The sequence below is a fragment of the Gadus morhua genome, chromosome 8 (assembly GCF_902167405.1).
Source record: "Gadus morhua chromosome 8, gadMor3.0, whole genome shotgun sequence".
Lineage (NCBI taxonomy): Eukaryota > Metazoa > Chordata > Actinopteri > Gadiformes > Gadidae > Gadus > Gadus morhua.
This window is the reverse complement of record NC_044055.1, coordinates 25704317-25718270: the sequence shown is the minus strand read 5'-3', so window position 1 is coordinate 25718270 and position 13954 is coordinate 25704317. Positions and strand designations below refer to the sequence as shown.

The window sequence follows — 13954 nt, the reverse complement described above, 5'->3', positions numbered from 1 at the left end:
GGCGTGCTGAGAAGTTGGAGGCGGCTGGAGATCTCGCGGAGAATGGGGCGGCGCTGGAGAGACTGAAACCTGGGCTCTCTCCCTCCACCGTTCCCTGAGACGTCCGTCGATGCGAACGGCAAGGGCTACCAGGTGGTCCAGGTCAGTAGGGAGATCCCGGGCTGCCAGCTCATCCTTGATGCGGCCGGAGAGCCCATGGTAGAAAGCGTCTAGGAGGGAGGGGCCGTTCCAGCTACTATCAGCCGCGAACTCGATAGCGTAGTCCGCGATGGTTCTCCCACCTTGGGTTAGATTCAGCAACCCCCGAGCTGCCTGCCTACCCGGAGTCTCATGATCAAAAACCTTACGGAGCTCCGTAGAGAAAGCACTAACCGAAGCGCAGACAGGCGAGTCCCTCTCCCATTCGGCGGTTCCCCAGTCCCTGGCTCTTCCGGTGAGCAGAGAGACAATGTAAGCCACCCGGGACCGCTCAGTGGGAAAGGCTGAGGGTGGGAGTTCAAAGGAGAGGGAGCACTGCACCAGGAAGGGGCGGCAAGAACCAGGAGCCCCGGAGCAGCGTTCCGGAGGGGGCACACGAGCCTCAGATTTCGAAGAGGAACCGGGATGAGGAGCGGCGACGGGTAACCTCCACAAGTGATCCCGAACCGATTCCATGCTGCTCTCGTGGCGAGCGACCAGCGTCTGCAGACCCTCCGCCATGGTGGTAAGTTGTTGGTCATGGCGTTGCAGGACGCTGCCTTGCGCCTGTAGTTCGTTCTGGAAAGACTCTGAGTCGGCTGGGTTCATGTTATGGCCAGATTGTACTGTCACGCTCTACTGAGGAGACTGGCAGATTAGAACCCAAAAGCAAGACTCAGAGACAAGCAAACACAATGATATTCCGATCTTTACTTCGTCAAGCCAATCAACGGGGACAGGGCGGAGAACGTAGTCGGGGGCAGGCAGGATCGGGAAACCGGGACAGAAGACAGGCGAACGAGGATCCAGAGGGACGAGACGGGGAACGTAGTCGGGGACAGGCAGGGTCGGGAAGCCGGGACAGGAGACAGGCGAACGAGGATCCAGAAGGACGAGACGGGGAACGTAGTCCGGACAGGCAGGGTCGGGAAGCCGGGAACAGGAGACAGGCGAATTGCTGGAGAGACTTGCATGAACCTAACAGCGAAGACAATCTGGCAACAGGTGAACAGTGTTCAGCCAACTTAAAGGCTCCACTAACCACCTGACGCAGCCCAGCTGCGAGGGTGAAAGGGGCGTGACGGACAGACCGTGACAAACGCAGTTGTTCGAGAAGCCTTTCTTCTTCGTCGTTTCTTCTATTTGCCTGTAACTCATGCTCCAATGTTTCATCGATCGGAGGTTATGGATGCAACAGAATATATATTGCATCGCTGCAGCAAAATTTAGGATGATCGCGATGAGTTCTGCCCGTTCTGCCTCCGTTGCTGTCTGCGCTCATACCAAAACACACCTGAATGACAGGGGCCGTCCTTATGGTGTGTCCCTCAATCCTCAGACGCCAGACGTCCGAGTAGTGATGGGTAGTTCACGACCGAATCAGTTTGAATGAACGAATCTTTAACATGAACGAACCGAACTGATTCTTCTCTCTCGTTCGTCTGGTTCGTTCTCAGACTCGACTCCTCCCAGACCCACTAGTCGCTGACTCGCTGACCCGCTGTTCGTTCACTGACTGTGAGTGGTGGAGAGGGAAGAGGCTTAAGCTACGGCCACACCAAACGCGTTACACGCGTAAGAGGCGTAGAAAATCTGCATTTCTGCATAGGGAACCATTGGTTTAGGCGTGTAGATTTACCGCGTTTTTACGCGCCTAACGCACCCAACGCACCTGCACGCAGAGTTCAAAAAATTTAACTTTTTAATCTCCTACGCAAGACGCTTAGCCATGATAGCCAATCAGCGTTAAGCTTGACTCAACGTCACAGGCAGAGAGACGGAGTTCGCACAGAATCAGAAAGAACAGGTCATCGAACATCGCCCCAGTCAACCTAAAATACCGCTTGAACCGGCCGTCATCCAGGCAAAGTTCCTGGAGGAGGTGTTGAAACTCACCCAGTTGTGAGCGCCTACGGAGGATGTCATGCACGGTGGCGTTTGGGTTTCCTACGTTCCTCGGACTCCCACAACAAATACAGTGCAGCGATGGTGGTGATCTCAGCCATGTGGGGAAAATAAGTTTTGGGCGGGCTCATCTAGCTGCGTAGGCGCGTTAGGCGTGTTGAATGATTTTTGTGACACACAATGATCAAGTGGCAGGTTAGGCGCGTTACACGCATAAGCCTACGCCCATAACGCGCTTGGTGTGGCCGTACCTTTAGTGATCGAGCGTACGATAATACGATTCGATATCAGTGAAATGATAAATGCATGCTCTCTTTGTACTTTCTGTGTCAAATATTTGAATGCCTCGTCAATCTGTCTCGTTCTTTCATGGTTCATTCTCCGCCTGGACCCCCACCATCATTGCTTAACAAATCTATTATCTTGCTGATATGTTAAACATCCAATAATACACCCCCCCATCCCGCTGCATTTGGTTAAAGTTGTAATATTGATTGATGACCGACTTCAACGATCGTTTGAGAATGAGAACGTGGGAGGAGCTGAGTCTGACTGACTCAGCTGACCATGATTCGATTTACTGCTACCGGAAACTCGAGTGAACGAATGAACGAACTAACGATTCTGAACGACTCTTCTTGGCGAACTGACCGACGCCAACCGAATCAAGGAAAATAAACATTGAATCCATCGCTGCTTCCGAGTCGAAAGTCGAAGATCTCCCAGCTTTCTTGCGGCATTTCTCGGAGGCACGCCCCCTTTTTGTCCTCATCTTTCGGAAATCTGAGAGTAGACCAAGAGCAGTGATGACGCTCTCAACAAATGGCTTGTGAAGAGATTTATTTTTTGTATTTGTACCACGTTGGTCATTTTAAATGCTCTTACACACTTGATTACATTGCTACTTTATTCCGGTCACCAATTTATACATTGCATGGTCTAGCAATTCATACGAACATGAACGCTATAAATGCTCCGAGTCCGGAAATTACGTCAAAGGTGCAACTCGGAAGGCTTGCGTCCAAGGATTCAGGAACACACTATTATCCCGCCTCTTGCGAACCTTGACCCTACGTCATATCCCGCCCCTTGCCAGCCCGTCCCCCTAAACCCCCCGTTGATTCAACGAATGTCTGAGCGACACCGATGGCTGCATATCCAGCATCAAGTGTGAATAAAAACCCAAAGGTTTTTCTCTTTGTTCATAGTATTAATGTCATGATCTTAGGTCATGAACATATATATTGATATATGTTTGTGTGTTATCGGTTATCGGTATCGGCCTTTAGGAGCTGAAAGTTATCGGTTATCGGTATTGGTTTTAAAAAAAGTTAGCGTGCATCCCTAATATCATTATAACTGCGCTAGTTTCCCTGTTGTTAGCAAACCGTGACCAGTTCTTCTTTTTAATTAATCACGCTCAAACGCATACTCGTGATATGATATGTTAGTTATAATAAATAATTGATTCATTGTTATGTGTTGAATCATTAGTATGTCTTTGAACAGGGTTCTATGTGGCTGTGGGCTTTGCCAGTGGAGCGGTCCATATACTGGATGCCTCTTCTTTACACAGCGATGCAGAGGACTGCTTTCATTTCAGTGACAATAGCATCACTCACATCACCTTCTCCCTGGACTCCATGTATCTTGCCACTGCTGTGAGTGAAAAATATTGTATTCATTGTATTTTTTTCATATTGTATGTTAAAAAAAATTTAGGAAACTTTTATATGAAGGAATATAAATATCTTCTTGAAGCGGCAAACGACAGCAATATGTTTCTCCAGCTCACTTCTATTGTTGTTCAAAAAGCAAGCAACCCTTTGCATAGGTCCGCAGGTTCCATGTTGTTTTGCTTTTATAGGGGAAGTCATTGATATGAAGAGCATATAATTTATAGAATGATACTTAAAAAATGTCTTTCATCACTAGAACAGAAGATGAACTTCATGCACAAGTTATGGCTTTAATGAATACTGCAGTATTGAGACCACATGTGTTCTGTTCACCACACCGCTGTATTAATGCTGGGGTCCTTGCTGTGATCAGGACACTGGGAAAGCGGTTACAGTATTCCACCTGCATAGCTCTCCTGGCTCAACAACACAGCAATGGCAACTGGTTGGACGACACATCTCCCACTACAAGCCCATCAGAGAGCTGCTGTTTGGGGTGCACCTCGACAGCACCCGGCCTCGGCTGCTGTCTTTGGCCATGGACCGCAGACTGGTCAGTCCTGGGTGTATTAGTTAGTTGGAGACTGCTAGTCCTCTGTGTTCTAGCCAGTAGGAGATCTAGTAAGCAGTAGGACTAATCCGTCCTTGTCCTTGTCTCCTACTTTTTTTTACTTTCATGTAGCCTGGCTATTGCCAGACCAAACTCAATCGTGGGTTAAGCTTGGTCTGGGGAGGCTGCTGTCAAGAGGCATGATCAACGGGCCTATTTCAGACGACTCTGTACGCAATGTACATGTAGTCATTTGAGCTCAAAGTTCAAAGGAGGTTGAGAATAATAATGCATTCCAAAAAAATGGAATGGCTACAAAATTAGTAACAGTGCTGCAGCACAACCTAGTTTAAAATAACAAAACAACAACTAGAACCTGAGTGCAGGTTAGCCGCTTAGATTAAATAGTCATTTTTTTATTTGTGGTAGTGCAAACAGTTACATGAGTTGTCACATATCGAAATCCCAAAGTATGCATTCAATGTGTGTGTGCGTGTGTGTGGGTGTGTGTGTGTGTGTGTGTGTGTGTGTGTGTTTGTGTGTGTGTCTGATGTTATTGGTCCATGCTTGTGTATTTTTTGTGTCTGCACCTGGCCCACAGGTGGAGTACGACCTGGACAGCAGTATGGAGCAGCAGCTGTTGGTGCTGAGTGCAGAGCGCGTGGAGCAGAGTGCGGTGCCGCAGTGTATGACTTGGTACCCCCCACTCAGCACTGAGCGTTTCCTCCTCACCGCCTCGGACCAGCACAAGATGAAGCTCCTAAACAGCACCACCAACATGTGCAGGTCTCACATTCTTGGGGCCCTATCTTGCATCCGGCGCAATTGACTTTCTCACTGCTGCATGTGTCGTTGCTTGTTTGCAACTGGCGCAGAGCGTTCTTTTCCCTCCTGTGCCACGCGTCGGTAAATTAGGGAATGATCTTGCACCCCAAGGGCCGGTTCGGCGAAAGGAGGAGGCGTGTTCTGGCGCGAACGTTCCCTGGTGCTATTTTGCAATTTCAGAAGCCACTTGCGCCACAAACCAGGAAATACCTGGTTTAAAAAAAAAATGAATGAATGAATGAATGCGGGTGCGCGTGTGTATGTGTTAAATAATTAATGAATGCGGGCGCGCGTGTGTGCGTCCATTTGTTTAAACACACGCAAACTAAACACGTAACACATAATACAGTGGCAATGTATATGAACGGGGGGACACATGCATATTGGGAACACAAGTCGATAACGATAATGCATACAATACTGATAAGAAACAATGTTTATAATGTATTGCGTATATCATTAAATAGAACCACAGTTACCGCATATCATATGTGTGTTAAGTTTTCTTTGCCGAAATTTATTGAGTATTTCTGAAGTTGTGGAAGAAAACCTTATTCCATGTGTGAATTAGGCAATATTATTTGGCCATAAACTGAGCCATTTGAAGTTTGAAATTCATGTGCATCTGTCTCATCGGAGACTGCAGACGCGCTGTCAAAATATCAACTCGTCAGATTCTAATGCGCTCATGGCTCTTAAAGGGGATGGGAGCTGGCACTCTCATTGGTTTATTGAATGTTACGCCCAAATAACACCTACGGGTAATTAGGCTACTTCAGACCAACCCTTTTTAGATTTGCGCTTGGCACAAGATTCATTTTTGCGCTGGTAAAATAGCGATATCGCCATAGAACCGCCCACAAAGCTACTTGCACTTGGCGCTTCTCACTTGCGTTTCAGGCCGTTCAAATAGGGCCCTTGGAATCATGTCCATATTAACATCCTCCATTTCCTGTCACTGTGAAGTCACCCATGTATCGCTGTATCATTTAAAAATACAGAAAGACTCTTCTGGGGCCAACTTATGAATCTCCGGTCCAGAAGATGGTTGTTCTGCCGGGGTCCAGTTACACCTACTACCTGGCCTTCATTACAAAGGACAAGGTGAGGGATTGTTTGCTTTTGGATTACTTTAATTACAATTATTACATGTAACTTTCAGTCGAGAAGAAGAGATAGGCCACACTGCCAGAGTAGTCTCATTTATTAGTCCAATTACTATAAACCTTAAATCACAAGACCTTTTGATAATCCATCATTTTTTTTATTGTCTTGTTTTGATATAACCTAATACCTTCTAGGTTGGGCTCCAGATTCTCCCCCTGGATGGAAACCCCTACAGCAGCCTGGCGGTGGTCTGCCACCCAGGGGGGGTCTCCCAGCTGGTCTGTTCCTTCGACGGCCGCTTCGTCTTCACCTCAGGGGGGGCAGACGGCACCGTTCTCCGCTGGCGTATCAACCCACAGTAAGACGGTTTTTATCATATGTTAATTTTCATTTCTATAACATTCCAAACCAATAATACTATTCTTGGGGTTCTGATCTCATTTGAAGTAGCAGAGGGTACAGTTACATCACCTCATCTGGGTGTCTTTTTTTGGATTTATTTGGATGCCCCATTATAAGGAGATGTAGCACTTTCTGGACACTGTTGCATGTTGCCTTTAATATTTGATGTCACCACAGTGCGTTACAGGCCACTGCCGCCCTCGGAGGCTCCCACCTGGACCCTTTCTACGCCCTGTTGGAGGGAGGAAGAGGAGGGACCCTCTGCCGGGTCAGTCATGCCCCCATTAACTGCTGGAGCAGTGCAGTATTGCGGAAACACCCTGTATTCATCCTCTTTAGGGCTTTTGCAAATTATTTAAATGAGGATGTGTTAAAACTAGTATTATTAGTATCAAAGGGGGATCATGCAAGTACTATTTATGACATATATAAACAGAGGACTCAGTATCGCAGTTTAAATATCTTTTAAATACCCACCTTTACAAAACCTGCATTTGTAAACAATTTTGATAATGTCCATTCTATATTTGATCCACTTCTTGAAATCCCTGTTTCACATGTTACACTTTTCAAGACATTTTTGCCTGTCTTTGCAAATACATTACATGGCATTTTATTTAGTGTAGCACCTAGTAGCTCTGGTTTTGAAAGGAGCTATAGAAACACACAAAGTTATTATTAATATTATAATTTTTTTCTTATTATGATTGCTTTTGGGATGTTTTGCTCCTATTGAATCCTCAGTGTTACTTTACCACTTTAGGAAATGGAAGACCTTTTCTATTACTGCCAGCTCCGTCACCAAGGCATTGACTCCATGGCACCGCGGCAGGTGTCCACTAGTATACCGCTAACTGAGGTTCCGTTCCTGATGAGAGCTCTGGGCTTCTTCCCTTCTGAGCAAGAGGTACCATGTTTTGCAGCAGTGGCATGTGTGTCGGGAACTTTTTTTTTTATTTTTTTTTACCCAATTTGGTAACAATAACATGTTAATAACAGTAACATGATTGACTCCATATCTCCCAAATAGAAGGGTTTTAAATGACTATTTAAAACTATTTAAAAATAACTACTGGTTGTTATTACTTGCACTGATGCATGCAGTTCAAGTACTGTTATCTTGCATACTCCTAATTATTATTATTATTATTATTATTATTATTATTATTATTATCATTATTATTATTATATACAGTTCAGTTAATTTTGCCATTTGTCCAAGTACAGGTAAACAGTGGCATTGGAATTCTTGTGCGGTTCACTCAGTCAAAATATAAATAGCACATAATATTAAACATATATTAAAAGAGTCCACAGAGTAAAAAGGTCCACATTCTAATAAATATATTATTAAAATAAATATGTAGTGCAAAAAGTGCAATAAAAAGACAATGTGTGAGAAGATGAGGTAGGTGTGTGTATGTGTGTGCGTGTATGTGTGTATGCATGTGTGCGTCCCAATGGGTCAGAGTCTGATATGGGGTATAGTTTGTCAGTCCAGCTTGAATGTCCTCTGCCAGCAGTCTTATGGCTGCTGGGTAAAAACTGTTATGAAACCGCTTCCTCTTTGCTATGATACTCTCTGGGTGGTGGTGTCTCAGCACCCGCCCAGAGCTTCTCCATCTGAACAGGGTGTGACTGGGATTGGATTACAGTGAATTGTGTACAGGGTGTCCATGGAGGGGAGCGCTACGCCTATGATTCTCTGTGCAGTTTTGACGATCCTCTTTAGGGCCTTCTCTCCTTTACTGTTGTGTTGCCATACTACAAAGGAATTCCCCCTGTGAGGGCGCTATCCACCAGACCTCTGTAGGCCTGGGTGAGCGGTTGAGAGCTGAGGCCGGCTTTTTGTCAGGGATCTAATGAAGTAAAGCCTCTGCTGAGCCTTTTTCAAAGTGGCCGTGGTGTTCCCGGACCAGCTGAGGGTGTTGGTGATGTGCAAGCCCAGGAACTTTGAAGCTGTCAACACGCTGCACCACAGCACCTTTGATGTGTAGGGCTTTTAGGGGGGGAGCTTTCTTCCGGAAGTCCAGAATTAGCTCCTTGGTCTTCTCAGTGTTCAGGACAAGGCAGTTCCTCTCCATAGGCGAGCATGCTGTCCACCAGCTGCCTGTAGTGCGACCCATCACCGCCCTTGATGAGTCCCAGGAAAGATGTGTCATCTGCAAATTTGTAAATATGACAACATTTGTGAGAGGATAAACAGGCATTGGTGTATTGTGTGAACAGTCTTGGGCTAAGGCAGCAGCCCTGGGGGGTCCAAGTGCTGATTGTTAGGGCTCTGGATACCCTGTTCCCAACTCAAACCACCTTTGGTCTTCCTGTCAGGAAGTTGAGTATCCAGCTGTAGGTGGAAGAAGGCAGCCCAAGGCCTGCCAGTCTAGCTACTAGTTTAGTGGGCAGTACAGTATTAAACGCTGAACTGTAGTCCAGAAAGAGCATTCAGACAAACAGTATTTGTTGGGGGTGTCAAGATGCTCCACGGCCAAGTGCAGGGCTAGTGCTACAGTGTATTCCACTGATCTGTTTATCCTATAGGTAAATTTGAGAGGGTCAGTTGTTATGGGAAAAATGGAATCCATGGCCTTCAGCACTAGTTTCTCAAGACACATGGCAACTGAAGTGAGTGCCACTGGACGGAAATCATTCATGCAGGTTGTGTGTGGCTTCTTGGGGACAGATATGATGATGGATTTTTTTAAGAGCAGTGGGACAGCAGCCTGAGCCAGTGAGCTGTTGAAGATGTCGGTGTACACCTCAGCTAGGTCTGCTGCACAGGATTTCAGTACTCTTGGTGATACACCGTTCGGCCCTGCTGCCGTGTGGGGGTTGACCTGCTGCAGAGATCTTAAAACCTGTGCCCGTGTTACCTGGAGACTTTTCCCCAGGTCACCTGATGGTAATGCTGGCATGGTGTTCTGCTGTTGGGTATCAAACGGGTCATAGAAGGAATTTAGTTTATCCAACAAGGCGGTGTCTATGTCTGAGGTGCTAGCTGTGTGCTTGTTCCCCTTGTAATTCGTTAATTCCCTGACACATCCTGCGGGAGTCATTTCCAGTGTAGCAGTTCTCCAATTTTTCTGTGTAGAACTACACTGTAAAAACGAAAACTTAAATTGTTGGTCTCATTATGATTTATGAGTAAAATTAATATAAAACATTAAGTATTCATGTCAACTGTGCAATGCAATTTAGTCCAACCAACAATGTTGAGTTTTGGGTCAAGAGTTGGGCTCAGTGTAGTATCTTTGTTAGCAAGACACACGGTACTCTGTCTGAGGCTGGGCCAACTACGGTGCACATGCGCATTTCGGCACTTTGGAAAATACGGGGTTTCCTAACGGAATTTTCAGATGGTAAATATTGTGGCGACTCCTACCCCCCGGGGAGTCTGGGTATTCGTGATGCCGGTTGGGAAAAAGGGGTTTATTGCCTTTTGTCAATTTGTTTCTGTTAGGTTAAGTGGGGTTAACGGGTTTGGGGTCTTTATTGTTTGTGTGTTGTTTATTGTGTGTGGTGTTGCCGCCACCGTTACCGAGACTTGCATGTCCGTTGGTTGGATGTGCGGTGCGCTGTGTGTTGTGGGTGTGTGTTAAATAAAGGCAGCTCTCGGGATCGTGCGGTGTATGAGGCACGAGAGTTGCGTCACCGTTTAACCTGGGCTCCCGTATCGTGCAGAACAAGTTTGACCAGAATGTCGAACTTGTTCTGCCATTTGCTGCATTTAGACAGCGACTCTCTGCTGCTGAACTAGCTACATGTTACTTGTTCTATTGCTGTCTGGCATTCAGAAATGTAAAATGGAAGTTTCCAATTATTAATTTTAAAAAAGTGAACTTAAAACTAGTTTTGCATTCTTTGAAATGTTTTTTTTTTTTAAATAATATTAACCTTAATTTGAAATATTAAGTTAACAACCCTGACTTACGTTTTTGAGTTTTGTAAAATATAAAATCTTAGTTGATATAACTCTAACTTTCAAGTTTGTCTAAAGAAGAAAAATTACATTTTGTTGGGCTCAAAACTCAAATATTGATTGCAGTAAGTTGCCTTGCAATTTTGACTTTTCTCAACTTTTTATTTTTTACAGTGTATTTTGCAGCTCCGATTGATTTGAGCAGGGCATATCGGGCCAGCCTCTACTGTTGTTCATTTCCAGACTGGAAAGCCATGCTATTGTGGCATTAGGGGACAACAAGCTAGCCGACAACGCCACCCTAGGAATTGCACCCAGGGATATATTAATCAATGAACTCAAAACAATTATCTAGCACACACGTTCGTTGACTGACGGCACCAGAGACGAGGTTCCAAAAATAAGTTGTTTTATTAGCTAAAACAAGTGGGTTCCACATGTAACAAACATGACAATTTAAATCACACTGTATATAGGGGATAGGCAGGATGATCAGGGCTGAGGCTTACCAGCAGGGGGCAAGATACAAGGGCCCCGTTTCCCGAAAGCATCTTTAGCCTAAGTGGATCGCAGAGTGGGTCGTAAGAGCATCGTACAGTTTTCACACCGTTTCCCGAAAGCATCTTTGGTAACGAACGTCTTAAAAACGCTCACGAGTCACGAGTAGCTAACGAGTGCTCCAGGGTACTCGTAGGACGCTAAGAGCCTCGTTAGCCTACTATAGCCTCAGTGGCGTAGCCAGCAGATATTCCTAGTATTGGATGCGTTTTATTATAACACCTTGGTAGTGGTGTATCACGTGCGTCTGAGCCTAATGTGGGCCATTATGTTCTTAGTTTGAGAGAGACAGTCCAGGAAATGTTTGAGCAGGCAGGGCACTTAAAATGTGTGAGAGAAAGTGGGGGGGATTTGTGCAGACTGACATAGGCTACTCATAAAACGTAGCATAAAATAATGTAAAAAAAAATAAAAAATAAAAAATTATATTTTTTTATAAAAAACAAGCAAAGGAGCAGGCAAAAGGCTGGGATATGGTGGGGATTGGTCACGTTGACGGGAATGTTTAGTGACATGTGGGAGGGTGGAGGGGGTTAAAAAAAAGTCTCAATCACTCTTCGACGTGCATGAAAACCAGCCGCGTAGTTATGAGGGAGGCCGTCCTCACACCGATCTTCCTCGTCGTCATCGTCCTCACTGTCCTCCGGTTCAACCAAAGCTACCCCAGCCTTAGCTGCAATGTTGTGCAACATAGCTGTCACACATATCACAGCGCATGACTTGGCCGGCGAAAACTGGAGCCCTCCGCTGGACTTGTGAAGGCATCTAAAGCGCAACTTCCACCTCCCGATCGTGCGCTCAGGATTAGGACTGCTATATATGTCGGCCTAGGCTTAATCAATTGTGTTTTAATATCTTTAGCATTCATATTATTGCAATCTATTCTTTTCGTAGGCTACTCTGCGGTTGGCCTTGATGGGGAGATATTTTAACCCTTTTTAACCCCATTTTCCTCCGACATTCCTGCGTCTCCCCCTGCGTCATAGCCCGTTTCAGCACCATGTCAGTGGACAGGTACAATCCTAAGATCGTCTTGAGTGCAGCGAATGCGCGTTCACGTTAAGAGGAGTTTCGGGAAACGCTCCAAAGAAATTATCGATGGTTCGAAAGATCCCTCTTTCGAACCATCTTACGAGCGAAGATCCATCGATATCGGGAAACGGGGCCCAGGAGACGGAGGGGGGGATACATAAACACCAACCAGTCACTCGTGCTCGCACATACACACAGCAACACAGGATCAAAATGGTAAAGTAAGAGAAATTCCAAGAGGACACACGTGAAAACACACTCGGGAAGAGGGGCACCACCACCTAAGGGATCTAGTTGCCTCCCTGCCGTGGGCCCTCAGCGCCTGGAAACGAAGGAATAGAAGAGAGATGAGGGCAGATACAAACAACCAAACAAAACAATAAACACACAACTACACACAATGACCAAGGCTATGGTTGGGTGGCTGAGCAGATCACTTAATGATCCGCCGCTATAGAATGGCCTACCACAAGTGCTAGCACCAAACTCACAGAATGTAATTCAAAAAAAGAAATAAGTAAGAAACAAAATATAACACAAATACACAAACCAGGCCCAAAAGGATCTTAAACATGTGTGATAGCCCACTGGCTATCCATAGCTATGAAAAAGCCTCCTGCCAGTGGCTTAACAGAAGCAGGACTCAAACAAACCATAAACAGAATCCCGCCAAATTAAACCAAACACTTCCCCAGGACACACACACGCACGCGCAAACACTCTACACACACACAGACACACACTAATTGCGACACGGACTGGTGGAAACAAACAAGCACAAGACAACAGATAGTCGGATTAAGTTTAAAAAGGAGTGGTCGTTAGCGTCTTCGCCACTATCTTCCAGGCTAGCCCAGGACAGCTAGGGCAGCTTTGTAGGGCATAAACAGCAGTCGGCAACGACACAATCGGCAGTACCTAGAAGGCATACAGGTTACCCCGTTAGTGCTAAACATAATTCTAAAAACAATAGCGATCTAAAATGTAGGGGGGGGGGCGACCAGGAAGTTGGCAACTTCCTACTTAAGCCAGCGAGCTCACAGCGCACCGCTGAATGTTACTGTTCAGTAGGAATCCACACCGAGACTGTTACGCGATCAATAATCCTGCACGCATCACCAACCAAGGCAGTGCACCAGCAGGCACCAGCAAGCAACAGGCAAAAGCACTGCAAAGCGACCAGTGTGAAAAAGTAAATCACCATGCTACAAACAAATCAGAGTCAGAGTGTCCATAGGAAAAGCGTGCGTACATACCGGTAGCAAGTTGCCTGGAGGGGCATAGCAGGAAGTAACCAGGAGACTAATTGTGGCACCTCCCGACACAAAAAGCTACCTCAGAATAAATAAGATGGAGACGCAAGCCATTGGCTGTGACGGACCTGATCATTACGAAGGGCTCTGCCCCTGCGTCTCACAACACTACGTTCCCTGATCTTGGCTCGGATGTCCTGGTTAAACCATGGTTTTTGATTTGGAAATCTTCTGTAAATCCTGGGGGGCACACAGATGGATGTGCACCAGCTAATGTAGCAGCTCACTGTGGCAGTATAGTCATGATTGTTGTCTGTGGCTACCCTGAACACATCCATGTTAGTTGTTTGTAAGCAGTCTCTCAGTTCAAATCGTCATTTTTGTAATGTCATGACTGTGACAGGCTCTGCTTTGAGCTTCTTGCTGTATGTTGGTTGCAGCAGAATGGCAATGTGATCAGATTTACCAAAGTTGGGCTCAGGCACTGCAGTGAATGCCTTTGTTAGATTACTGTAACATTTGTCAAACATGTTTTTCCCTCTGGTGGGGA

At 45.9% G+C, this 13954-nt stretch overlaps 1 protein-coding gene across 1 annotated transcript in view; it reads left to right on the top strand.

Annotated features, from left to right (window-relative positions):
* cfap251 (cilia and flagella associated protein 251) overlaps positions 1-13954 on the top strand; it is a 106942-nt gene that overhangs the window by 43976 nt on the left and 49012 nt on the right. The window contains exons 11-17 of the mRNA XM_030363123.1: positions 3592-3743; positions 4135-4314; positions 4913-5097; positions 6138-6240; positions 6438-6601; positions 6823-6913; positions 7409-7552. Of these exons, the coding sequence (XP_030218983.1) occupies positions 3592-3743; positions 4135-4314; positions 4913-5097; positions 6138-6240; positions 6438-6601; positions 6823-6913; positions 7409-7552 (1019 nt within the window). The remainder of the gene's footprint in view (positions 1-3591; positions 3744-4134; positions 4315-4912; positions 5098-6137; positions 6241-6437; positions 6602-6822; positions 6914-7408; positions 7553-13954) is intronic.